General features: G+C 51.6%; 1 protein-coding gene across 1 annotated transcript in view; it reads left to right on the top strand.

The window, feature by feature from the left end:
- The first annotated feature begins 4,419 nt into the window (after positions 1-4,419).
- The window catches only part of LOC137422092 (cysteine-rich secretory protein LCCL domain-containing 2), a 287,763-nt gene continuing 265,096 nt past the window's right edge, over positions 4,420-27,086 (top strand). Inside the window, exons 1-2 of the mRNA XM_068108843.2 lie at positions 4,420-4,645; positions 17,568-17,955. Of these exons, the coding sequence (XP_067964944.2) occupies positions 17,701-17,955 (255 nt within the window). The 5' untranslated portion in view covers positions 4,420-4,645; positions 17,568-17,700. The remainder of the gene's footprint in view (positions 4,646-17,567; positions 17,956-27,086) is intronic.

Raw genomic sequence — 27,086 nt, 5'->3', positions numbered from 1 at the left:
ATCACACACTTTTCATCACACACTTTTCATCATACACTTTTCATCATACACTTTTCATCACGCACTTTTCATCATACACTTTTCATCATACACTTTTCATCACACACTTTTCATCATACACTTTTCATCACACACTTTTCATCATACACTTTTCATCATACACTTTTCATCACACACTTTTCATCACACACTTTTCATCATACACTTTTCATCATACACTTTTCATCACACACTTTTCATCATACACTTTTCATCATACACTTTTCATCATACACTTTTCATCATACACTTTTCATCATACACTTTTCATCATCCACTTTTCGTCACACACTTTTCATCACACACTTTTCATCACACACTTTTCATCACACACTTTTCATCACACACTTTTCATCATACACTTTTCATCACACAGTTTTCATCATCCACTTTTCATCATACACATTTCATCATACACTTTTCATCACACGCTTTTCGTCACACACTTTTCGTCACACACTTTTCATCACACACTTTTCATCATGCACTTTTCGTCACACACTTTTCATCACACACTTTTCATCACACACATTTCATCACACGCTTTTCGTCACACACTTTTCGTCACACACTTTTCATCACACACTTTTCATCACACACTTTTCATCATACACTTTTCATCATACACTTTTCATCACACACTTTTCATCACACACTTTTCATCATACACTTTTCATCACACACTTTTCATCACACACTTTTCATCATACACTTTTCATCATACACTTTTCATCACACACTTTTCGTCACACACTTTTCATCACACACTTTTCATCACACGCTTTTCGTCACACACTTTTCGTCACACACTTTTCATCACACACTTTTCATCACACACTTTTCATCATACACTTTTCATCACACACTTTTTATCACACGCTTTTCGTCACACACTTTTCATCACACACTTTTCATCATGCACTTTTCATCACACACTTTTCATCACACACTTTTCATCACACACTTTTCATCATACACTTTTCATCATACCCTTTTCATCACACACTTTTCATCACACACTTTTCATCACACACATTTCATCATAAACTTTTCATCACAAACTTTTCATCACACACTTTTCATCATACACTTTTCCATTTTCACTCCTCACATTTACATTCTCTCTCTCTCTCTCTTGATCAGTTCTTTTATTCAAGGTCTCGATGAGGATTACATTGTCCGTGACTGGAGTCTTCAATATAATAATTAATAACAAGCATTCTGAGTATTGCGCTGCAATACATGTCCCCTACCAAAGTTCAAAGTGCCATAACTTTGTCAAAAATGATCGTATATGCAAATTTATGCACGGTTGATGCTGGTTCTCAAACTTGATCTGAGGTATGCTAAGACACGTGTGTCACGCCTCACCTCGTTGATAAGCCTGCAAGGTCGCTCCGTGGAGCGGCCTGCACGTATTGCACTGTGTGAATTATATAAACTAGGGCATGCCCGTACTATATATATATCTAAAATTATATCCCCCCCCCCCCCCTCTATTTACATGAAATGGTTTGGTCCAAAGCGAACGGCTTGCGAGTACGGTGACAATCCCCCCCCTCTATTTACATGGAATGGTTTGGTCCAAAGCGAACGGCTTGCGAGTACGGTGACAATCCCCCCCCTCTATTTACATGAAATGGTTTGGTCCAAAGCGAACGGCTTGCGGAGTTTGGTAAAGAAATCGCCATAGCGTGCACAAACGCGCAGGAAAGCGAAAGAATCGCAAATTAGTTTTAATTAGTTTTAAAACATAGTTTAACGCCAACATAGTTTGCCAACGTGAAATAAATGAATACGCTCTCAAATGTGCCGTCCGAGGCAGAGTCTGTTCGCCACGTTCGGCACACGTGATAGCTCGCTGCTCTCTGATTGGTTGAATCGTTTTTTGGACATAGCTCGGTAACTACTTGTCCGATTAATATGAAACCTTGAAAAGGCACATCCTCGGGTCCCCAGCAATATACCTGGCAAGTTTCAAGTATATCGGACCCGTGGTTGTCGAGAAACAGCGGTCACAGACAAACACACAGACATACACACATACACACACACACACACACACACACACACACACACACACACACACAGAGAGATTACTGGAATTATAGATAGATTATTACCAACTCACGGTTTGAGGTACTAGCGATTCAAGAGATATCCATTTTAAAAAAATATTGTAACGAATTTGAGAAGTGTAACGGTTTTGAGAAGTGTAACGGTTTTGAGAAGTGTAACAATTTTGGAGAAAGTGTAACGAATGTGGAAAGTATGGTTTTGTTGTGTGTAACACCCTCGTAATGTAAATAATGGTCGCAGCCGTCCTCCTAGTTAATTCCATGAAACTTACACACAGGCCACGATATATCTTTTTAAATAGTTTATTTCCTTATTCTATGTAGGCTAAATATGTGTTTCCCACTAGATTGACTCTGCATTGCATCAAACGAAATAAAGCGTAGGCCCCTCCGATGATCCATGGCAGCTCAAGTGCCAGGGATTCCCCCACTTGAGCTTTGACAGCAACCGTTATTGCAGTACTGAACTGCTGTGCAACGTGACGGCGCCTTACCTGCAGCTGCTGACCGGTTTTCGCCATTTGCGGCCATTACGAACAAGGGGAGTGGCTAGAGAAGACGAGTCGCCCCCCTCGTCATAGGGGGGAGGAGTAAGTCGGCCCCGCTCATCCAACCCAGAACAAGGGGTTTGGCTAAGAGAGGGCGGAGCGGGAACCCCCGAGAAAGTGCGCGAAGGTTCGGTGAGGAAACCAATATAAGCCGCCGCGGGACGCACTCCACGCTCTTGCTCTTGCCTCTCTTGCTCTGACCCCGTCCTCTTGCTTGCTGTCGCTCGTTGTTGCTGGGGAGAAGGAAGACGCCTGAACGAGCAGGTGTGTGCGAGCCATCGTGCGACCAGCTGCGCTGCAGCTAAGGGGGCAGCTAAGGGGCCGCAGGCCACGAAAAGGACGCGCCAGGCAGCAATCCACGCTGGACCCTCCATTGCCTCCCAAAAACAACCATCCATCCTCAAGCCATACCTGCCTGCAATATCCCCCGTGTAAGTGTGAACGTCGTCTGTCCTAATCGTTGTCCTGGGGTTAAGTAAATTGACTAGTATAAGCTAACGATTCACTGTGTGACTGCTTCTTCCATCCATTGCTTGTAAATAACTTTGATCGCTCCTTCTTTTTGCTTGTGTGTATAATAAATCCTGTTATTCCTCCGTACTCTGTCTTCTTCTCTCTTCCTTCTCTTTCGGTCGCTTTAGAGGTTTCCAAATTGAATATCTGTGGTGCGATCTGGTCAACGTTGGGGGAGTCGGGCCAATCGGGGATCCTGTAACGGTCGCGGTCATACCAACCGCTCGGTCAAAGTAACATCTTAACCGCGTCCGTAACAATATATTTTCGTTTAATTAACGATATCTGCCAAACCACGTGACCTATCGCAAATTCAAAAAGGACATTTTAGTAGACTGACATGCTGAACAGATCTGTGAAGTTTCCCCTCGATTGGATGAAAAATGAGGGAGGAGCTCGGTTTTAAAGGTTCATGCTTAAAAACATCATAACTCTGAAACCATGTGATGCATGACGTCATGCTCACTGACTTTTTTTGTTCGTCATTGGGTATGCGATTCTGCCCACAAAGTTAGGTCTCGATCTGTTCAGCCGTTGCAGAGAAAAATGGGTTTTCGTGTTTTTACGAAAAACAATATGGGGGCCGAACCACGTGACCTGTGACGTCATAATTACCATTAAAATATTCTGCAGACCGAGTCCCTCCTAGGGTGAAAATTTGATCTCAATCGGTCCAATTATTGCAGAGAAAATGTTTTTTAAAGGAAATTAAAACTTAAAATGGGAATGAGTTAAGGATCATAAGAATTATCAGAATTCCCAAAGTTCAAAGTGCCATAACTTTGTCAAAAATGATCGAAACGTCGTGAAGTTCGAACTTGACCTGTAACTTATCATGAGGAAACCATGTACCAAGTTTGAAATCATTAGCCTTTAGAGTTTAGAAAAAAAGTCCGGAAAACTGTTCTTTGCGTGACGGACTGACAGACTGACAGACGGACAGACGGAGGGACGGCGTGCAAACCTATAGTCCCCTCCGGTGTACACCGGTAGGGGACTAATAACATGCCGGTCACGCTGCCTGATCGTCCTTTGAAAATACAGAGCGGATGATCTTGGAGCGCGTCTCTAATTCCTACAGAATCAAGGCACATTACTGGGATCGATATGATCGGCGCCGTCAGGATTGTGAAACTTTCGCTGGACCCCGCGACGCACACCAATGTCACAGCCGCGTCACGCCCCGGGCCATGTGTGTTGCGGAACCGCCGCGGGTCACTCGCGCAGATCGGGTGATGCGTGACGTCACGAGTGGACTCTCGGCACGTGCGCTGCTATATAAGTGTGGGAAGTCGGGATCGCTGCCACAGTGGCGTCGGCTCCGACATTATTATTCATCTGTGGGCAGGGGAAGTCCTCGACCTGTTGTTCATCTCGCGAGCTGCAGATCTTCAGACTGCGACACCTGTTGTTTGTACGGATTGTTCACGTTGGGGAAACGAACCTGCTCATCATTACCATTGGCAGGTGAGCTTCATGTTTGAGTTAACTATGGATGGCTCATCGTGATACAGTATTAGTGAGGGGTAACGTCGGCATAGCCATAGCCTTCCACAACGAGATCCCGGTGGTGCTGAAGTCGTACCACTAATAGATACCGTGGTGCTGAGGTCGTGCCACTACTAGATGCGGTGGTGCTCACGTCGTGCCACTACTAGATGCGGTGGTGCTCACGTCGTGCCACTACTAGATGCGGTGGTCTTGACATAGTTTCACTACTAGATGTGGTGGTGCTGAGGTCGTGCCACTACTGGATGCAGTGGTGCTGAAGACGTACCACTAATAGATATTGTGGTGCTGAGGTCGTACCACTACTACTACTAGATGCGGTGGTGCTGAAGTACCACAACGAGATCCTGGTGGTGCTGACGTACCACTAATAGATACCGTGGTGCTTCAGGTCATACCACTACTACTACTAGATGCGGTGGTGCTGAAGTACCACGAGATCCTGGTGGTCCTGAAGTCATAGCACTCATAGATACCGTCGTGCTGAGGTCGTACAACTACTACAGCTAGATGCGGTGATGCTGAAGTAGCACTACGAGATCCTGTTGGTGCTGAGGTCGTGCCACTACTAGATGCGGTGGTGCTGAAGTCGTGCCACTACGAGATGCGGTGGTGCTGATGTCGTGCCACTACTAGATGCGGTGGTGCTGAGGTCGTGCCACTACTAGATGCAGTGGTGCTGAGGTCGTGCCACTACTAGATGCGGTGGTGCTGAGGTCGTGCCACTACTAGATGCGGTGGTGCTGAGGTCGTGCCACTACTAGATGCAGTGGTGCTGAAGTCGTGCCACTTCTAGATGTGGTGGCGCCGAGATCATACCCCTACTAGATGCGGTAGCACTGAAGTCGTACCACTAATAGATACCGTGGTGCTGAGGTCGTTCCACTACTACATGTGGTAGTGCTGAGGTCGTGCCACTACTATATGCGGTGGTGCTCACGTCGTGCCACTACTAGATGCGGTGGTCTTGACATAGTTCCACTACTAGATGTGGTGGTGCTGAGGTCGTGCCACTACTGGATGCAGTGGTGCTGAGGTCGTACCACTACTACTACTACTAGATGCGGTGGTGCTGAAGTACCACGAGATCCTGGTGGTGCTGAGGTCATACCACTAATAGATACCATGGTGCTGAGGTCGTACCACTACTAGAGATGCGGTGGTGCTGAAGTACCACAACGAGATCCCGGTGGTGCTGAAATCGTACCACTAATATATATTGTGGTGCTGAGGTCGTATCACCACGATGCGGTGGTGCTGACATTGTACCACTACTACTACTAGATGTGGTGATGCTGAAGTAGCACTACGAGATCCTGTTGGTGCTGAGGTCGTGCCACTACTAGATGCGGTGGTGCTGAAGAACCACAACGAGATCCTGGTGGTGCTGAAGTCGAACCACTAATATATATTGTGGTGCTGAGGTCATATCACCACGAGGCAGTGGTGCTGAAGTCATGCCATTACTAGATGCGGTGGTGCTGAGGTCGTGCCACTACTAGATGCGGTGGTGTTGACATAGTGCCACTACTATATGCAGTGATGCTGAGGTCGTGCCACTACTAGATGCGGTGGTGCTGAGGTCGTGGCACTACTAGATGCAGTGGTGCTGAGGTCGTGCCACTACTAGATGCAGTGGTGCTGAGGTCGTGCCACTACTAGATGCGGTGGTGCTGAGGTCATGCCACTACTAGATGCGGTGGTGCTGAGGTCATTCCACTACTAGATGCGGTGGTATTGACATAGTACCACTACTAGATGCGGTGGTGCTGAAGTCGTGCCACTTCTAGATGCAGTGGTGCTGAAGTCGTTCCACTTCTAGATGTGGTGGCGCTGAGGTCGTGCCACTACTAGATGAGGTTGTGTGAATGGCTTCCGAGGCATACAGTAGTGTTTCTAGGCCACGCGGTTATGACGCAAACTGAACAGCACATGTGATCAACACTGCGCTCATGCCATGCAACATTTCCGTCAAAGTTTTTAACACACGTGCTTCTATTGGTGGACACACAAGATAAAAATACACGTGTTTCTATTGGTGGACACACAGGATGACTAATACATGGGTTTCTATTGGTGGACACACAAGAGGGTTCATACACGTGTTTCTATTGGTGGACACACTGGATGACTAATACACTCGTTTCTATTGGTGGACACACGCTTGTTGTGAAATAAAACTCAGAGCTCTTCCATGAAATGAGGCTTTATTGAACAATATCTCTACTCATCCTACAACACAAGAATACAGATTATTAGTTCCACAAAGAAAGCAATCAAGCATACAACTCCTCGTTTCCTGCAAGCAAGAATTTACGTACCTGTTAAATCTCAGTAGCCTACAGTGCTGGGATACAAAATGCTACCCGATTGCGCACCGAATGGACACAGTTTATATAAGCTCTCTCAAGGTCATCCCTTCACTCAGCTCGAGACATTACATTGTGGCGGACACGAAAGCACTGACGTGGTGACATCACCCCGCACACCAAGTGGGGGTGGGCCACGCCCGGGAGAGAGGCGTGGCCTCACGATATACACTGGGTGCGCAGCCCTGTGCAGCTCAGTATTACAGTGAGCTCTTGAATAAAGACTCTTACAAATTACCGCGTTGTCCGCTTCCTCCTTGCTCACAAGCAGCGCACGTAATGCCGCGCTTTACTGGTGACCCTCGACGTTGGATCTGCCATAGCGATCCTTCCAAACACGACGCCATTGCCATGGCCAACAACGCGATGTCGGTTAAACTTCCTGAATTTTGGGAGGCCCAGGCCGAAGTTTGGTTTGTCCAAGCCGAAGCCCAGTTTCAGCTTCGGCGCCTCACCGACGACGACACGCGCTACTGCCACGTCGTCGCCTCCCTCGGGCCCGGCACGGCCGCTCGAGTTGTGTCCGTCCTTCGCCACCCACCGGACGGCCACAAGTACGAGGCACTCAAGCGGCTGCTCCTAGCCACGTTCGGCCTCACGGAGGACGCACGGGCCGACCGCCTCCTGGATCTCCCCGAGCTCGGCGACACGCGCCCGTCGGTCCGAATGGACCATATGCTGTCACTGTTGGGCGACGAAGCCCCTGGTTCTCTATTCCGGGCGCTTTTCCGTCGCCAACTTCCAGCACAGGTACGCCTCGCGTTGGCCGGGGCCGTGCTAACGGAACCCCGAGCATTGGCCGCCGTGGCGGACAGGTACTTCGCGGCTTCGGACACGCGGGCGAGAGTCGGTGCGGCCCACCTCGTGGATCTCGAGGCCGATGCTGATCCACAGCATCAGCTTCCACAGCATACACAGCATGCTGATACGCACCTCGTGGCCGCCGCCACGCCCCGCCCACCGCCGCGGCGAAAACCGCCACCGCGGGGAAAACCGCCGGCTCCACCGGCCTGGCGGAGCCAGCCGCGCTCCTCCAGCTCCACCACCTGGTGCCGGTTCCATTCCAGGTTCGGCCACGAGGCTCGACAGTGTCATCCGCCATGCTCCTTCGACAGGTCGGGAAACGCCCGGGCCGGCGCTCGATAGTGGCAATGAGCGCCGGCCGTTCAAACAGCCTGCTGTTCATCACGGACACCTTATCCGGGCGCCGTTACCTGTGCGACACAGGAGCGCAGGTGAGTGTCGTTACTGCCGGTACGTTGGACAAGCACGCCGCGGGCGGGGGCACCGCGCTGCTTGCCGCAAACGGGACGCCCATCCGTACGTACGGAAAACGCTGCCTCTCTCTGCGGATCGGAGGGCAGGTTTTCCGATGGTCGTTCGTCACCGCCGACGTGCCCATGGCACTGCTTGGCGTGGACTTCCTGTGCGCAAATGGGCTCCTGGTCGACGTAAAGCACAGACGTCTTGTCCAGGCCGAGACGTTCAGCTCGCTCACTTGTGCGCTGCCCAGCTCGTCGAGCGGCCCACTGAGCGGCTCACCGAGCGGCTTGCCAAGCGGCTTGCTGAACGGATCGGTTCCGGCCACGTTGATCTGTACGCTTCCGGCAGCGGACGAATTCACCCGCCTCCTCACCGGCTTCCCGGCCCTCACGCGGCCCACCTTCTCGGCGGGGGCCGTCAAGCACGGGGTGGCCCATCACATCCCCACCGTCGGGCCACCGGTCTACGCCCGGGCACGCCGCCTCGAGCCGACGAAGCTGGCGGTAGCAAAAGCGGAGTTCGCTACCCTGGAGCGACTCGGCATCGTTCGGCACTCGGAGAGTGCTTGGGCGTCGCCGCTGCACATCGTGCCGAAGCCCGGCGGGTGATGGCGACCGTGCGGGGACTATCGCCGTCTCAATGACGCCACCACCCCGACCGCTACCAAGTCCCCCACATTCAGGACTTTTCCGCCCGTTTGGCGGGCATGTCCTTCTTCTCGAAGGTGGACCTCATACGCGGTTACCATCAGGTCCCCGTCAGGCCGGAGGACGTCCCGAAGACGGCGGTCATCACGCCATTCGGACTCTTCGAATTCCTGCGGATGCCCTTCGGTCTGAAGAATGCGGCTCAGGCGTTCCAGCGGCTGATGGACAGCGTCCTGCGCGACTTGGATTTTGTATACGTCTACCTGGACGATATCCTCATCGCCAGCGAGTCCCGCGAAGAGCACCTACACCACCTCCGCACGCTCTACGAACGCCTGGGCCAGCATGGCCTGATTGTGAACCCCGCAAAGTGCCGGTTCGGCATCACCGAACTCAATTTTCTGGGGCACCGCGTCACCAGGCACGGAGCCGTCCCCCTGCCGGCCAAGGTGGAGGTGGTGAAGGGGTTTCCGCGCCCCCGCACGATCAAGGGGCTGCAGGAGTTCCTGGGCATGGTGAACTTTTACCATCGATTCCTGCCCCGTATCGCCCAGCTCCTGCGCCCCCTGCACGAAGCTCTCCGAGGTAAGCCGGGCAAAGGCGACGTCACCTGGACCGAGCAGATGGACGCGGCGTTCACGGGCGCGAAGCTCGCCTTGGCTAATGCCACCATGCTCGCGCACCCGGTGCCTGATGCGCCGATCGCCCTCACCACCGACGCCTCGGACTACGCGGTGGGCGCGGTGCACGAGCAATGGGTGCGTGGAGCTTGGCAACCGCTGGCGTTCTTTAGCCGGCAGCTTCACCCGCCCGAACGCCGTTACAGTACCTTCGACCGCGAGTTGCTCGGGCTTCACTTGGCGGTCAGGCACTTCCGCCATCTGCTCGAGGGCCGTGCGTTCACGACCTTCGTCGAACACAAGCCGCTGGTTTTCGCGATGGGCAAGGTCACCGAGCCGTGGTCGGCCCGGCAGCAGCGTCACCTCTCGGCCGTGTCCGAGTACACGACGGACATCCGGCACGTCGCAGGGAAGGACAACCCGGTGGCAGATTGCCTTTCCCGGGCCGTCGCCCACGCAGTCCACCTCGGCATCGACTATGCCCGGATGGCAGCGGACCAGGCCGCTGACCCCGACGTCCAGGCCTTGCGGACCGCCGTCACGGGCCTCCGCGTCACCGAGGTGCCATTCGACGGCGCGGGCGCGGCCCTCTTGTGCGACGTCTCCCTCGGGTGGCCTCGCCCCATCGTGCCCGCGGGCTGGCAGCGCCAGGTGTTTGACGCCATCCACGGCCTGTCCCACCCGGGCGCGAGGGCCTCCCAAAGGTTGATCGCCGACAAATTTGTCTGGCATGGCCTCCGGAAGGCCATCCGCGGCTGGGCCAGGACGTGCCTCGCGTGCCAGCGCGCCAAGGTGCACCGGCACACCCAGGCCCCGTTGGCCCCGTTTACGGTGCCGGAACGCCGGTTTGACCACGTCCACGTGGACCTGGTGGGACCTCTGCCCCCCTCGCGGGGTTTCACCCACGTCCTGACCATGGTGGACCGCACCACCCGGTGGCCGGAGGCCGTGCCCTTGGCGTCGACGACGGCGGCGGATGTCGCGCAGGCTTTCATCACCACCTGGGTCGCCCGGTTCGGTGCCCTCTCAGACATCTCATCTGACCGCGGCCCCCAGTTCACCTCGGAGCTCTGGGGGGCGGTCGCGCAGGTGCTCGGGGTCCGGCTGCACCGAACCACGGCCTACCACCCCCAGGCTAACGGCCTGTGTGAGCGATTTCACCGCTCATTGAAGGCCGTGCTCCGGGCCACCCTCCGCGACGGCGGCTGGGTCGACAGGCTCCCCTGGGTCCTGCTGGGCCTCCGGACGGCGCCCAGGGAGGACCTGCGCGCATCCGCGGCAGAGTTGGTCGTCGGGCAACCGCTGCGGGTGCCGGGCAAGTTCCTCCCCGACTCCACGGCACCATGGTCCGCGGCACAGCAGCGCTCCGCTCTGCAGGAGACCGCCCAGAGGTTCGCCCCGGTGCCGACGGCACGCCACGGGCACCCACCGACGCACGTCGCCCCGGAGCTTTGCACGGCGGAGTACATCTTCGTCCGCCACGATGCCCATCGGACACCACTGCGGCCCCCGTACGACGGGCCTTTCCGCGTGCTGGAGACCTGGGTGAAGCACTTCACCCTGAACATCGGCGGTACTCCTGACCGCATTTCTGTGGACCGCCTTAAGCCGGCCCACCTCGACGTGGACCATCCATCGCCGGTGGCCCGACCCCCGCGTCGGGGCCGCCCCCCTGTGGGCGGACCCCCGGCACCACCCAGCCCCGCTGCCACGCCGCCCCCCGGTCCTGCACCCATCCCAGGGGCAGCCGGAGGCATCCCAGATGGCATCCCTGCATCCCAGACGCCGCCGGTCGCCAGGGGGCGCTTCGGCCGGGTCATCCGTTTGCCCCGCAAACTGACCCTTCAGGTGTGCGGGGATTCTGGGGGGGCGCGTGTGGCGGACACGAAAGCACTGACGTGGTGACATCACCCCGCACACCAAGTGGGGGTGGGCCACGCCCGGGAGAGAGGCGTGGCCTCACGATATACACTGGGTGCGCAGCCCTGTGTAGCTCAGTATTACAGTGAGCTCTTGAATAAAGACTCTTACAAATTACCGCGTTGTCCGCTTCCTCCTTGCTCACAAGCAGCGCGCGTAATTCCACGCTTTAACATCATATTTCCTCACATTCACACTCAGTTTAAAAAATCAAGCAAGCCATAAAGCAATACTCAGAAAATGGAGCAGTCAAATAACACACAAAATTCCGATCAACCAAGGCGATTCGGTGGCTGGGACAGACGGCCAGAACGGGTGCGATATATCCCTGCCCGGCCAGATCCTTCACTACCCAAGGCGGAAAGTTCGTCCTCACCTGATAGGATTCTTTGCGGAATATCCGCCACAGTTCGGATTGGCGAACCAGGTAACGAAGTATCGTCTCCGATCATCCCGTCCTCAGCTTCCTGCAAATCATATGGCTTCAATTGATCGGGGATCTCTGCGATACCATTAGCCTTAGTGTTCCTCTCATTCAGGATTACTCCGCAGGGCGCAAAATGTCAGACCGATACTGTAGTTTCTTGCCCATCCTGTAATCTGACGTGAGCGTATTCTGGGTTGGCCTCTAAAATGTGTACGCGATCTATCAATGGCTCGTACTTGCTTTGCCTAACCGCTTGCTTCAGCAGAGCAGGACCGGGCTCCGACAGACACAAGGGTAACGGTTGCCACTGGCACTGCATCGGTGGGAGCGAAATAACCGCTCATGAGGGGTTTCGTTCGTCGTGGTACAGAGTAATGCTCAGATGGTGTGCAACGCCTCGGGTAACACTCGCTCCCACGATTGCACAGGTAACTCTCTGCAATTCCATTGTAACGTTCCACCTGACCGTTGCCTTGGGGGTTATATGCGGTAGTACGGCTGGAGGCTACATCCCGTTCCTGGAGGAATTGCTTAACTTCCCTGGATAGAAACACAGTTCCCCGGTCTGAGTGTATGTAGGTGGGGTAACTGAACATGAGAAACAGCTGCTGAAGACAGGGTATAACGGTCATGGGTGACATATCAGCACAGGGTATGCGAACGGGAATTGTTGGTACTCGTTGACAATTGTAAGAATGTACTGTATCATCGCGGGCCAAGCCCCGGCAATGGCCCCTTAAAATCCACACACAGTCACTCCCAAAGGTCATCCCGCATGGATCAAAGTCCCCAATGGGAGGTCTATAGAATATCGGCTTGACTTCGGCGCACACAGGACACGACCGACAAAGTCGCCGGACATCTTCGATGGAAAAAGGCAGATTCCTACATCATACAAAGTGGGCTAAACGGGTGACGTCCACATGACACAATGATTCATGGATCTCGCGCAAGTCTTCTGATGTCATGCCAGCACAGACAGGCCGAGAGAGTGCATCAGCCACCACATTATCCCGTTCGGGTCTATACACGATCTCGAAACTGAAGTCGGCCAACTCTATGTGCCAGCGAGCTATTTTATCATTCTTGATCTTTTCAGAATGCCATGCATTGTACATAAAAGCCACTGACTGTTGGTCAGTAATCAGTTGAAAATGTTTTCCAAGGAGAAAGTGACGCCACCATCTAACGGCTTCTACGACAGTGTACGCCTCCTTTTCTATCGCAAAATGGTGCCGTTCGCTATCAGACAAAGTCCTCAAAGAATGCAAGGGGTCGTCCCGCCTGGTTGAGCGTGGTGGCAATCGCGCAGTCACTGGCATCCATCTCGATCATGAAAGGTACCGCTTCATCTATTGAGGTCACTACAGCCCCCACTTTGTCGGTTTTGAGTTGTTGAAAAGCAGCTTTAGCCGACAAGGTCAACGGGAATAATTTACATCCACTAGCGGTCTGATCTTCTCTGAGTACCGTGGGATCCATTTTGAGTAATGCGCAAACAGATCGAGTGCCTGGCGCAGCGCAGCCCGATCAGGGGGAGGGGCCATCTCGAGCAACGGTTGCAGGTGAGTTGCGTCGGGTCTAATCTCTCCATCGGTCACCGTGTACCCTAACAGGTCTATAGTTTTGGCTGAATACTTATCTTTTTTGAGGGTCAAATTGAACTTTCGCACCATGCCCAAGAATCTCTGCAAATTTGCGTCATGATCGGCTTGATCATGGCCACAGACCGTCACATTCATTGTCAACATACACAAACGCATCCTTTAATTGCTCTTTGGCTATAATGTCATTGAGAGCATGTTGGAAGCAGGAAACACCGTTCATGACTCCAAATGCAATTCTTCGAAATTGGTACAATTGCTGCCCTGATTCAAAGGCGGTATAAGGTCGATCAGCTTCTCTAATCAGTATCTGATGATATGCGCTGCGAAGATCTAAGGTTCTGAACACTTGGTAGGTAGCCACCTCCTGGACCATATCGTCAATCTTTGGGAGTGGGTAGGCGTCCAACTGAGTATAACAATTAATCGTTTGTGAGCAGTCAATTGCCATTCGTTTCCAGTGTTTAGGAATAGCGACCACGAGTACTTGGGCTCTCCATGACGAAATACTGGTCTCGATAATTCCCTCCCATAACAATCGTTTAGTTTCGCTCTCGATAAATTGAGCGTCCGCCTGTGAATACCATCTGGACTTTACCATGACAGGATGGCAGTCAGGATTTAAACACGGAAACAGCGGAGGGGGGTCGATCGCCATTTCCGTTAAACCGCATACCGAGAAGGTCTTGGCACTAGCTCCCTCAAATTGCATTTCCAGTCTCCCGTGACTATTTTAAAAATCATGACCCAATAGTACATCGGAGCACAGATTTTGTAGTACTAACAGTTTAACATCCGTATACATTACTCCATTGGCCACCAGATTTGCAACACAGATCCCTTTGGTGCTTTGACATAGTGATACAGACGCCATACAGACGCCATATAGACCCAGGTAGGCCACCGGGTCGGCATGATGGGCCATCCGTGACTTTGAACCAGAGCATGGCTGACGAAACTGTCACTGTTTCCCATGTCAATCAATGCATCAGCATCCCGGCCGTTAATCTGCACAGGCATCACAGCGTTGGCTAGCCCGTGGGGAGCAGTCAAGGTGAGGGGTCGGTTCTTGACATGAAGGTCCCTGCCAGAGTCACCCGCTTCGCTTTGCTCGATCGGCAGACTTTAGCATAATGGCCCTTCCGGCCACAATTATTGCACAGCACGTCTCTCGCCGGACAAAGGGACCTCAGATGTCGCCTATTGCCGCAAAAATAACATTTTGCCGTCATTCTTGCAGGATTCAGCGCAGCAGTAGTTGTAAGTTTGTTCTCCTCTGCATCCGAGCTCACAACGAGCGATTCGTCCTGGCGGGTGTCAGCCCGTGTGGAAGCACTCTCCACAGAGATGTCGGCCTCCGGGTGCTTTGCGCCAACAGCTGCACTAGCAGTCATGTAGGGTCTCCCGTAGGTTTCAGATCTAACCTGGGCTAGTTGAAGTACCCGGCCTTGGTCATATGCGACTTGTAAAGACGCAGTCTCAGTCTCCAGCAAGCGCTGCCGAAAGGCCGGAAACTGAAGTCCTGTTATGAAAGCATCCTGCATGAGATCATCGATGACCTCGACGGCCGTCCGATCAGGCAGCCCACAGTAGCCCACAGTCAAATCTCGGACACGCCTGTACATGTTGCTCCAGGGACTCCGTAGTCTCCTGTCGATGGGTAGACAGCCAATGCCGGGCATATATCAGACTCTTCGGTTTCACGTAGAGTGCGCGCAAAGTTGCTATGGCCGTCTCATATGTCTCACAATGAGTGAAATAATCATCGACCGTGTTCGACACATTACAGTGGAGAATGGTCACTTTCTGCGTGTCCGAGAGGTCTGGAACAGTCGACATATGGTGTCCGAGAGCATGTTCCCAATAGTTCCATTGGCTCAAGGCATCGTGGGCATGTGGGTTGCCATTGAATCATTCCAGCTTAATCAGCGTCTCCATGGCTCGTAAAGTCGAGATGTTGTTTAATGAATTGTGAAATAAAACTCAGACCTCTTCCAAGAAATGAAGCTTTATTGAACAATATTTCTACTCATCCTACAACACAAGAATGCAGATTATTAGTTCCACAAAGAAAGCAATGAGGCATACAACTCCTTCTAGTTTCTTGCAAACAAGCATTTACGTACCTGTTAAATCTCAGTAGCCTACAGCGCTGGGATACAGTATGCCACCCGATTGCGCACCAAATGGACACAGTTTATATAAGCTCTCAAGGTCGTCCCTTCGCTCGGATCATCTCTTCACTCAGCTCGAGACATTGCATCATATTTCATCACATGGCTAATACATGTGTTTCTATTGGTGGACACAGCGGATGACTAATACATGCATTTCTATTGGTGGACACACATGATGGCTAATACACGTGTTTCTATTGGTGGACATGCAAGATGACTAATACACGTGTTTCTAATCGTGGGCACACAGGATGGCTAATACCCATGTTTCTATTATAATAATAATAATAATAATAATTCATTTATTTTGTATAGCGCTTTTCATGAAGCCCAAAGGCGCTTTGACAGAGTGCAAAACATAATGCATAACAAAACATGAAAACAACAATTGCAAAAAGACAAGAATCAATAGGGAAATATTTAAAGCAAAAGGAGGGAGAAGGAGAAGTGATAGTCAGGGGTTAAATGCTGTTGGTGGACACCCATGATTGCTAATACACATGTTTCAATTGGTGGACGCACAAGGTGGCTGATGTGTTTGTATTCGTGGACACACAAGATGGCTAATACACGTGTTGCTATTGGTGGACACACAATATGGCTAATACACGTGTTTCTAATCGTGGACACACAGGATGACTAATACATGTTTCTATTGGTGGACACATGTATTAGCCATCTTGTGTGTCCACCAATAGAAACACGTTTTGTTTTGAACCACCACTACTGTTTTGATTTGTTCTCTATTAAGATCGAGGCTCAAGCAAGAGTAAGGGGATGAAAGGTATGACCGAACAGTTGCACTAACAGTAGTGGTGGTTCATTTGTTTTCGTTATATGCCATAGATTCATTTATTATTGATGGCTGGTTCATTCCCCATCGTTCGCATCAACATAAGACCCCACATCACCTAATCTAGTTAAGCCAAACGTGTCCAAGCTCTTGATGCACAAAACAAAATGTCCCAGTGACAGCAGGTGTACAACATTGCTCCTGGCCTTACACCTGGGCTTCCAACTGGCCTTCTCAAGCCAACTCGGGTCACAAATGCTTCTCCAGAAACCCTCACCTGCTCACCCTCATAAAATCCAGGCTGATTACTCACCTTCATTAATTTGTTTCCTTTTTCTACATTGATGTCTATCGTCTCATCTTCCTCACTTCATTATCTCAAATCCACTACACATCACTACCCATCACTGCACATCACTAGTTCATGCACATGCATCTGCACCATCTCCTCATTGTGTTCCACTCCAGGCCAATGTTGCTCTTTGTGTTATTCCTCATCTCCTCCTTGTGCATGTCCATCCTCCATACCTTGATAGTTTGTGTACCTGCTGCCTTTTGCTGCTCAACCCCTCCATGAGCCTTGACCCTTGAATAGAACAGAGTTTATTTTCCTCTTTCTCTTGCTCTCTCCTTTCCGGGATGACATTTCTGGTGGCCAGTTAACCATCCCGACTAGCGCAGCAGCCATTAGTCCCTAGAACCTGTCAGGCACAGAGAGCACCTTTCTCGAAGGCACCTGCATGAGAGAGTGCACCAGAGTCGTAGAGTTAGGGCACGGACGTGGATGGGGTAGTGGCCATATCTTGCCAACTCTTTATCGAAATAATCCGCGAGATCTAGTCCAGCACTAATCGGTGCTGGCACACAGGTGCCCAGGTTACCATCCATCGGAGGGGGGGACAGTGATCCTTTAGTTTGTACAATTGAGTGCAATATAGAGACCATTCAAAGGTGAGTACACAATCTATGGACCTCCACAACCTGCCCTCAACATTCCATGCCCTGCTTACACCATCAACGTTACATGCCCTGTTTTCCCTTCTCCCTTGTGTTTCTACAGGTGACCCAGAAAGTGGACAGACCTAAGCAGGGGCTGCGACATCTTTTCACACTCTCCTGGGCCAAGTCTTTGCCTTCTCTCTGATTCTTGTGACTCTTCCTGAACAGCTCCTTGTAACCCTTCCCTGCCCATCATGCACCTCCTTGCAGTTCTCATCCTTGTTTCTTTATTCGCACTGGCACGATGCCAATCTCATGCCCATGGTGCGCTCTCCGACAATGGCACACTGCCTCTCCACCGGCCGGGCACTGTGGAAATGTGGTTGCCCTTGCCCTTGCGGGTGCGAATGCGACGCTCTATCGACGAAGTGGACAAGTTTGCCATTGTTGAGCTTCACAACAAGCTTCGAGGGGACGTCAGGCCACCTGCGTCGAACATGGAGCACATGGTGAGGGTACTCCGGCAAATGTGGCACGGGCAACACCTAAACATCCTCACAATGTCAATATTCATCTTATTATAATAGACCAAACGTTTCTGGTTATGTATGTATTGTTGCGAATATGGAATTTGGCCTCCATATCCGCTTGTAAATATTCCCCTATTTTCTCCAATACTCCCCAACTTTCCCCAATCCCCCATTCCCTAGTCCCATTGCATGTAAATAACAATCAGTAGAGCCGACCTTCCCCTTATTCCCCCATTAAATGTCGTGCCCAGGTCCACCGCACCACACGTAGACAACTTTCGGACATCTTCCTAGTTATTCTTAATCTATGTCAGTTAAGGCCTCGTTTCCATTAATTATGACTCTTCGTTGCACCAGAATGTGATTATATGGCACCAGTAGTGAGTTTAGGACCTTCCCATACCTCCTCCCATCTTCTTCCCCAAACAACAACAACAACAACAACAACAACTACAGCTACAACAACAATAACAACAACTACAACAACAATTACAACAACAACAGAAGAGATGGCGGCGGAGCGGGGGAGGATGCGTCCTCACACCGGCTCGATTAGCTCCAGACCATGCGCTCCACGGGGTTACCCCGAAGGGGCTGGCTGTCAGCTCCTCGTCAGGGGCGGAGCCAGTAACCCCCCCCCGCACGCACCCAATGAGAAGCAACGTGCCGATTCCACGAGGCGGAGCTAACGAGCCGAGGGCGTGTCACTCCCCGCCGGATATACGCAGCCGCTTGCCGGACGTGACGTGAGATGCGCCCCCAGCTTGAGACGACAAGACGCCACCTCGAGCGCTGAGAGACCTCCTGCATCTGTTGGGCCGCGCCATCCTGTCCCTGAGCACAAGGTGCACCTTGTGCTGGCCATCGAATACCCGCTTTCCTTGTCATCAATCCCCGTGTGAGTCAGTTTTTGTCCTGTTTCTCTGTGGTCTGTCGGGAATAATATAAGGTTGTGTCTAAGTGCCTGTCTTCCTATGATGTACCTCTCGTCCCTGTAATCTGACCTTCCGCACGAATATAACCTCCTCCGGAGGTCTTGAGAACTGAACCCCTGGTGTCGTATTGTGTCATTATAACCCAGCCGGGTGTCTTCTCTTTCCTATTGAGCCAGCGTAGCGCGGCTTCGTCGACGTTCGAGTACAATCGGGTAATTTGTGCGGACACGGCGGCCATTCCGCTCGGCCCACCTTAACATCAAAGTCGTGTCTGTAACAATTGGTGTCGGGAGTGAGATTCGAGGCCCGACCAAATTTTGAAAAAAAAAAACGAATAGAGGAAAAAAAAAAAATTTGGTCAAAATTTGGAGCGGCCGAAATTTGTATTTGTTTTACGAAACTCGAATTTTGCAAGTCGCGCTATGGCGGATCAAGACAGCTGGGGTCCGGTAGGGGAGAGTGAAGCAGGGTCGATCCAGGACCAAAATGAGGGACAGGAGGAGAGCGAAGCAGTGAGGGCGGCAGGTTCGCAAAATAGCGCCGTCACGCACGAAGAAGCGGGCGCGCAAAATGGCGCCTCGCTGATCACCGCGCCAGCGACCGTGGCAGCGCCCCCGATGGATTGGAACTCGTTTTGTATACAAATGACGGCCCTTATGGCCCAGAATAGGGAGGAAATGAGGGCTCAGAGTGAGCAAATGAGGGCTCAGAGTGAGCGATTGGAGGGCCAATTGGGGGTAATGGGAAACCAAATGGGGGTAATGGGAAACGAAATGGGGGTAATGAGGGACGAAGCGAGGGGTACCAGTGAGGGATTAGACAATAATTTTAAGGGATTAGACAATAATTTTAAGGGATTAGACAATAATTTTAAGGGATTAGACATGAAATTTGGGAAATTAGACGATAGATTAGGGGAAATACAGGAGGGGTTAACGGGGGTAGAAAACAGAATGGCCGCTCAAGAGAATCAAATGGAAGGGATGCAAAAAGGGTTAGAGGGGTTAGAAAACACCATGGAAGGCAAATTGAGGGACATGAGGGACCAAGCGGAAAGGGAAGTTAACCAAATGGGGCAGCAGATAGAGGGGGTCAGAATGGGGGTAGAAACCAAACTGGATGCTCACAGGGAGGAAATGGAGCAGATGAGGATGGCATCTGGGCAGGAGATGCAAGTGATGGGAGAGGAGATCAGAAGAGGAGTGAGTGAGGAGGTCGGAGGAGTGCGCGAGGAGGTGAGGCACTGTGAGGAGCACATGGAAAAGGAGGTGAGAAAGGGGACTGTAAAGTTACAAGGGGGCATAGAGGACCTGACGCAGGAGGTGGAGCAGCTGACGGTGGGACAGACGGAGTTAGTGGAGCAGGTGCAAAGGAACACTACGGTATTAGGAGGTTTAAAAGCGACACAAAACGACATAAAAAACGACTTAATAGCGACAAAGAGGGAATGTCAGATGGTACGTGAGGGACTGACAACGAGGTTGGACGAGGTGATAGAGGTAATGGAGACGAAGGACCGGCAGGTGAGGACGCACCTGGAAACGGTCAAGGTAGCCTTAGAGGACGAGCTTGAGGAGACGTACCGGGGAATAAAAGAGGTGAGGCACAAATTAGAAGAAGTGGAAGAAGGGGTGAGCGAAATTAAGAAGCGACGGAGAGGGGATAACAAAGAGATAAAAGAGGAGATAAAAGAATTGGTCCAAAGTCTGTGTTTGGATCGTGATGTGCTCGTTAACCGGATGAGGGATTCGCAGGTGATGGAGGAGAAGCGAAGAGAAAGAGGACCCGGTGTAAGTGGTGACCAATATGGTCGTGCGTATGATGCGCCAGGGGATTTAAGAAGCTTGGGGGTCGAGATAGACCCGGGTGTTCGTGAGAGGCCGTTGGTGAAGTGTGCGACAGGTCTGGTGTGCGAAAAAGGAGGTGTGCGAGAAAATCCGACTCTGGGGTGTGTGAGGAAAAAGTGCGTGCCAAGGAGTGAGTGTGCTGGCGAGAGTGAGTCGGTCGTAGCGCGTGTGCGAGGGAGCACATGGAAGCGCGGTGTGGTGAGTGTTGCAGAGGGTGTGACGGGAGAGTGTGCGCGAGAGAGGTGTGTAACGGACGGGTGCATGAGGAAAGAGTGCGCTGTCAAAGGCAAGGAAGAATGCACACCTGTGGTGAGTGTTACAGAGGGTGTAACGGGAGAGTGTGCGCGAGAAAGGTGGGTGACGGACAGGTGCATGAGGAAAGAGTGCGCTGTCAGAAGTAAGGAAGAGTGTCCACCTGTGGTGAGTGTTACAGAGGGTGTAACGGGAGAGTGTGCGCGAGAAAGGTGTGTGACGGACAGGTGCACGAGGAAAGAGTGCGCTGTCAAGAGTAAGGGTGAGTGCGCTGTCAAGAATGGAGGTGAGAGTTATGAGAGTGACAAGGAGCGTGAGTTAGTTGTGACAGGTGAGCGAGGATGTACACCTGGGATGGAAGGATGCACACCTGGAATGGTAGAGCGTGAGTGGGAATGCACGCTGGAGTTGGTGGTGAGGCACGTGGTTGGGTGTGTGAATGAGGGCACACCTGTGATTGTCACAGAGGAGGTGACCGAGGAGGGGGCGCGAAGAGGTGTTTTGGTGAGGTGTGCGAGCAACGAATGTGTGCCAAAGTGTTCGGTGGTCAGGTGTGTGACCAAGGCTGTGAGTGGAATGGGTGTACCTGGGTGTGTAAGGAAGGGTACGAGGAGCATGGGCACAGCTGGATGTGTGAGCAAGGAACGGGCTGCGGGGTGTAAGCAAGCAGGTGAAGCATCGACGGTGACCGGGTTAAAGGTTAGGTCGACTTTTAGCCGAAGCGGGCCCTCGGTGCGTGCCGGGTTTCGCGTGCCGCGAGAACCAGCGGGGATCCGAGCCACGGCGGGTTCGAAAGGACCGCCGTGCGCGATCCGTGCTGGGCCTCGCTTTGAACGTCCGTGCTCCACTAGGCGGAGCGGGCGGCCCGATAGAAAGAGTCGTCATGGCGACCACCTTTTGTTGAGGCATTCCGGCAGGTCGAGATCGGGACATTGGATGGCTCCACGCCGAGGTGATGCGTGGGATCTCGGCCCGGGTAAGCCCCCGTCCCTGCACCGAGTGCCGGACGCATCCAGCCGCTGGCACAAAACAACCAGCATCCATTGCTTGGCTTTACGAAGCCGGGCTTTGGACAGGGATTGGCGCACCGAGAGGTATTAGTGAGTCGACTGGGTGATGAGGTTAGTGTTTTGGACCCAAAATTAGGAAAAAAAACAAACAAAATTTGATGATTGGCAAAGGATTGGCAGTAGTGATTGGCAGATGATGGGCAGTGATTGGCAAATTTTTAATTTGTTGAAATTTGATGTGCAAAATTGGTAGTGAGAGACCCCCGATGTGGTGGGATGGCAAATCCACCATCCCTCACAGGTGGGGCAAAGGAGCTATAGTTTATGGGGTGTATGGCAGTGAAAACTAGCCCGGGTGGGTTAGGTTATATTGTAGGGATCTAGAAGAGATTGACATTAGGTAACGTTAAGTTTAGTTAGTGACTGATACCTGTAGTGGGGACGCAGGTAGATTAGTATGGATGATAATGACGTGGGAGCGCAATAGTTTAAAGGGACGACTGGGAAGCGCAAGTTTCAGAAGGGAGTAGTTAGCTGAGATGATGCTGTGTGTGTGAGAATTGAACAGGTGTGATTGCACAGGTGTGCAACTGGACAGGTGTGTGGAGCAGTGTATGAGTAGTGAGTGTTGTGGATCAGCGCGAATGCGCTTGGGGAGAGAAGGGTGCAGGTGGCACCAGGTGTGAGAGCACAGGTGTGCAAGTACAGGTGTGTGGAGAGAGTTGGAGTAAGTGGTACGGAGTGGTGTGCATGGTGCGAAGGAGTGGATGGGGGAAGAGTGGACCCCTTTCACGAGTACCCGGGGCGGGTAGTGTAAGTGTTAGGTAGAGGGTATAGGTAAATTGTGGTTGGATATTGGCATTTGTGGTGCGGTTGCAGAATGGTGTTGTGAATGGGTGCATTAGTGTTGTGGAAATGGCTGGGCGTGTAGCCTGTTAGTGTGTGTAGTTGGTTGGGCACTCCACCACTGTGAGGATGTCGGCCAGGTGAGGCCGCAGGTGGGCTCTGGGAGCCGGTAGTTGTGAGTGGGTGCCTGAGGATCCCGGGTGTGGATCGGGCAGCCCAGTGCCAGAGAGGGCACGGAGTGGGGAGAGAGCCAGAGGGCCTTCCCCTGGTAGTTAGGTTAGGGTAAGGAGCAGGTAAGCTCGGAGGCAACTGCAGTGGTGGAGGTGTGCAGGTGGGTAGACCCACTGGGAGAGGTACACGTCGCAGCCCAGAAATTGTGCGAGGGCACCGGGAGATGAATCGGGGGAGTGAGACCCCAAATTGAAGAGCACCACAGTTTGGCCAATGGGAATTGGTTTTTAGAACCCATAGTGTAAGAGGGCCAATGGTTTGGCCGGAGAAAGCCCCCGGGTAGTGTAAAGTTGTTAAAGTCATTTAGGAGATAGTTAGGATTGATGAACCTGTCGCACCATACGCAGCCACTTACCTGTGGTGATGATGATGACTCCACACCTGTGTTTTCTTTGTTTTGTGCAGGAAATGAGATTGCAGTGAGGATTTGTGAGACGCATCACGACGTGGATGAGACATTGGGGTGATTCCATCTCTCCCTCCCTAGGAGGGACTGATGATGAATTGGTAATGGCAAATTATGATGTGCAGTTGGAGATGGCAAATTTTGATGAGAGTTGAAAATGGCAAATTTGATTGGTTAGGAGGGAGAGAAGACGAATTTGGTTTATGGGAGGAACGGGGAAGACAGTAGGGATGTTTGTCGATTTGTAAAGTAGATGTTTATGGGTAGTGTTGTGTTTTGTGGATGCAGTAAGGGGTAAGGGAGGGGCCATGTAGGTTACCTGGTGGGGGGGGGCGTACGATAGGAACGTACCTGTCTCACCTGGTTCCCATGTGCCCCCAGTGTGCATCACCTTACATTGCGTGCATTTTTGCGCCCTTACCACCTTACTCACTTGTTTCTTCTTTTGTCTCCCACCTCCGAGGATCTGGCTTTGGGGTAGAGAGAGAGGAGAGAGAGGTGCTGGCTACGCAGTTGTGGGCCTGCACTTTCGCTGTTGGCTGCCTGGATCGATACACCATATGGACCGCAATGTTTGTGGCCACCCACAATGGACCGCAGCTCTTTTGCGGCCAAGCACCACCCGTGGAAGGACCTATGGGTCAACGTGGCACCTATGCCATAAAGGTGAACCACTGTTAATTAACACCAAGTGCACCACAAGAAGAGCAAGAGACACCTGCAGGGTTAGGGGTTGTCGAATTTATTTTTATTCCAATGAACAATGGTGACTGCACCGATTGGTGGTGGGGTGGTGCTTTTGATGCTCGGGAAAGGGTGCTCTGCACGTTATTAAAGGCCGTCGGCCACAGAGCACTCGTGGGTTGGTGTATCGATGCTGGCAAGCGCGCTCTCTCTATGCATAACATCTGCATGTGTCCCTCCAAAAACAGGTCCTGGATCGTAGTGTAAATAGCAGCGTAGTCGTGTAAATAATGCTCCCTACCAGCTGTATGTGTAGTTTGAGAATTCTTTCCGGATTCGGTTATCCTGTGGGTGTGTTTCTGTGAGGAGAAGGGTGCAACGTCGCAGGGGGACATATTTACTCATTTGTGAATATCTGTAAAACTGTCGCACTCAGGGTAGAGTTAATAGTAGAGGGAACTACATTGCGTGCCACACTAAAGTAGGTAAAAATTTATCGGGTCGGGACGCCCCGAGGGTAGAGAAGGGTGCAATGTTGCGAATATGGAATTTGGCCTCCATATCCGCTTGTAAATATTCCCCTATTTTCTCCAATACTCCCCAACTTTCCCCAATCCCCCATTCCCTAGTCCCATTGCATGTAAATAACAATCAGTAGAGCCGACCTTCCCCTTATTCCCCCATTAAATGTCGTGCCCAGGTCCACCGCACCACACGTAGACAACTTTCGGACATCTTCCTAGTTATTCTTAATCTATGTCAGTTAAGGCCTCGTTTCCATTAATTATGACTCTTCGTTGCACCAGAATGTGATTATATGGCACCAGTAGTGAGTTTAGGACCTTCCCATACCTCCTCCCATCTTCTTCCCCAAACAACAACAACAACAACAACAACAACTACAGCTACAACAACAATAACAACAACTACAACAACAATTACAACAACAACAGAAGAGATGGCGGCGGAGCGGGGGAGGATGCGTCCTCACACCGGCTCGATTAGCTCCAGACCATGCGCTCCACGGGGTTACCCCGAAGGGGCTGGCTGTCAGCTCCTCGTCAGGGGCGGAGCCAGTAACCCCCCCCGCACGCACCCAATGAGAAGCAACGTGCCGATTCCACGAGGCGGAGCTAACGAGCCGAGGGCGTGTCACTCCCCGCCGGATATACGCAGCCGCTTGCCGGACGTGACGTGAGATGCGCCCCCAGCTTGAGACGACAAGACGCCACCTCGAGCGCTGAGAGACCTCCTGCATCTGTTGGGCCGCGCCATCCTGTCCCTGAGCACAAGGTGCACCTTGTGCTGGCCATCGAATACCCGCTTTCCTTGTCATCAATCCCCGTGTGAGTCAGTTTTTGTCCTGTTTCTCTGTGGTCTGTCGGGAATAATATAAGGTTGTGTCTAAGTGCCTGTCTTCCTATGATGTACCTCTCGTCCCTGTAATCTGACCTTCCGCACGAATATAACCTCCTCCGGAGGTCTTGAGAACTGAACCCCTGGTGTCGTATTGTGTCATTATAACCCAGCCGGGTGTCTTCTCTTTCCTATTGAGCCAGCGTAGCGCGGCTTCGTCGACGTTCGAGTACAATCGGGTAATTTGTGCGGACACGGCGGCCATTCCGCTCGGCCCACCTTAACATCAAAGTCGTGTCTGTAACAGTATGTTTGTTTGTATGTTTATATGCGACCAAACATCTTCTTCTTCAAAAAAAAATTAACACCCTCTTAATTACGTGTTGACTGCTGAGACCCCTCAGACCTTTGACGACCCGTTAAGTCCCCCAAGGCCCTTAAGACCACCAAGACCCCTGAAGATCCAAAATACCTTTAGACCCAGAAGACGCGAAACACCCCAAAGACACAAAATACCCTTGAAGGCCCTGAGGCTCAAAAAGACCCTGAAGACCCGAATGGCCCCAAAGACCCTAAATACCCCGAAATGGTCAAATATGCCTATCCTTCTGAAACGACGTGTGGTGCGGCGTGCCTGCTAGTCTCCACAATACTGAACAATCTTTAAATTCCCTTAACAGAAGAGTAGTTTTAATGTAATACTTAACCATAATAATTTAACAATTAACTTCATAATTTTCTATTTTCTTGACATTTACCTGTGATATTGTGAGATATATTATCTAATAGGATGGTACAGATCAAGTGAACTTACCTTTCAGCTACCTAGTCTGAATTGGAGACCGCACTATAAAATGTCAATTGCTGGATATGCAGACACGACACACGTAGATGGGTATCGTGTAAATGTACGATTGATGTCATGTTAATGTGTGATGGATGTCGTGTTAATGCTTGATGCATGCCATCAGAGAGCTGCTACCCATAAGACAGTGCAGAATGGAAACATAGTGTAGTTTTCCTTAAACATAAATCCCTCGTTATACCTGATTATAAGGGATTTCACGATTATGTAATGTATTGTGGGAGCTATGCTCGCACGATAAAACCGGACAAAATGAACGACGCCAGGAATGAAGTTTCACTGAGCTATTTATTTTCAGCTCACTCGCAAGAACTCAAAAGCACTGAATCAGCCCATCAATCGGGCGGCAATTTATAAGTAAAGCTCAACACACAAAAGCCACGCCTCTCAGGCGGGGCGTGGTATGCAAATAGGTAAGCCAAGTGTTCGCCCGGGAAAGGCAAGTCTGGACACGCCCGGGCGAGTCCGGACAAGTGACCGCTCGCCGGTTGCGTCATCGGCCGGTGCAAGGTAATTGTGTCATGCTTCCGGTAACCGCTACATGCACCCCCCCAGAATTAACATGCACCGGGAGAGTCAGTTTGAGGGGGGTCTTGATGACCCGGCCGAAACGACCCCTGGCGATTCGTGTGGGGGTGGTAGGTGGCATGGCGGTGGATGGTCGGGCAGGGGGCTTGG

Source organism: Myxine glutinosa, chromosome 2, assembly GCF_964187855.1.
Source record: "Myxine glutinosa chromosome 2, kmMyxGlut1.1, whole genome shotgun sequence".
Taxonomy (NCBI): Eukaryota; Metazoa; Chordata; class Myxini; order Myxiniformes; family Myxinidae; genus Myxine; species Myxine glutinosa.
The sequence above is the reverse complement of the archived record's forward strand: the minus strand, read 5'-3'. Positions and strand labels throughout refer to the sequence as shown.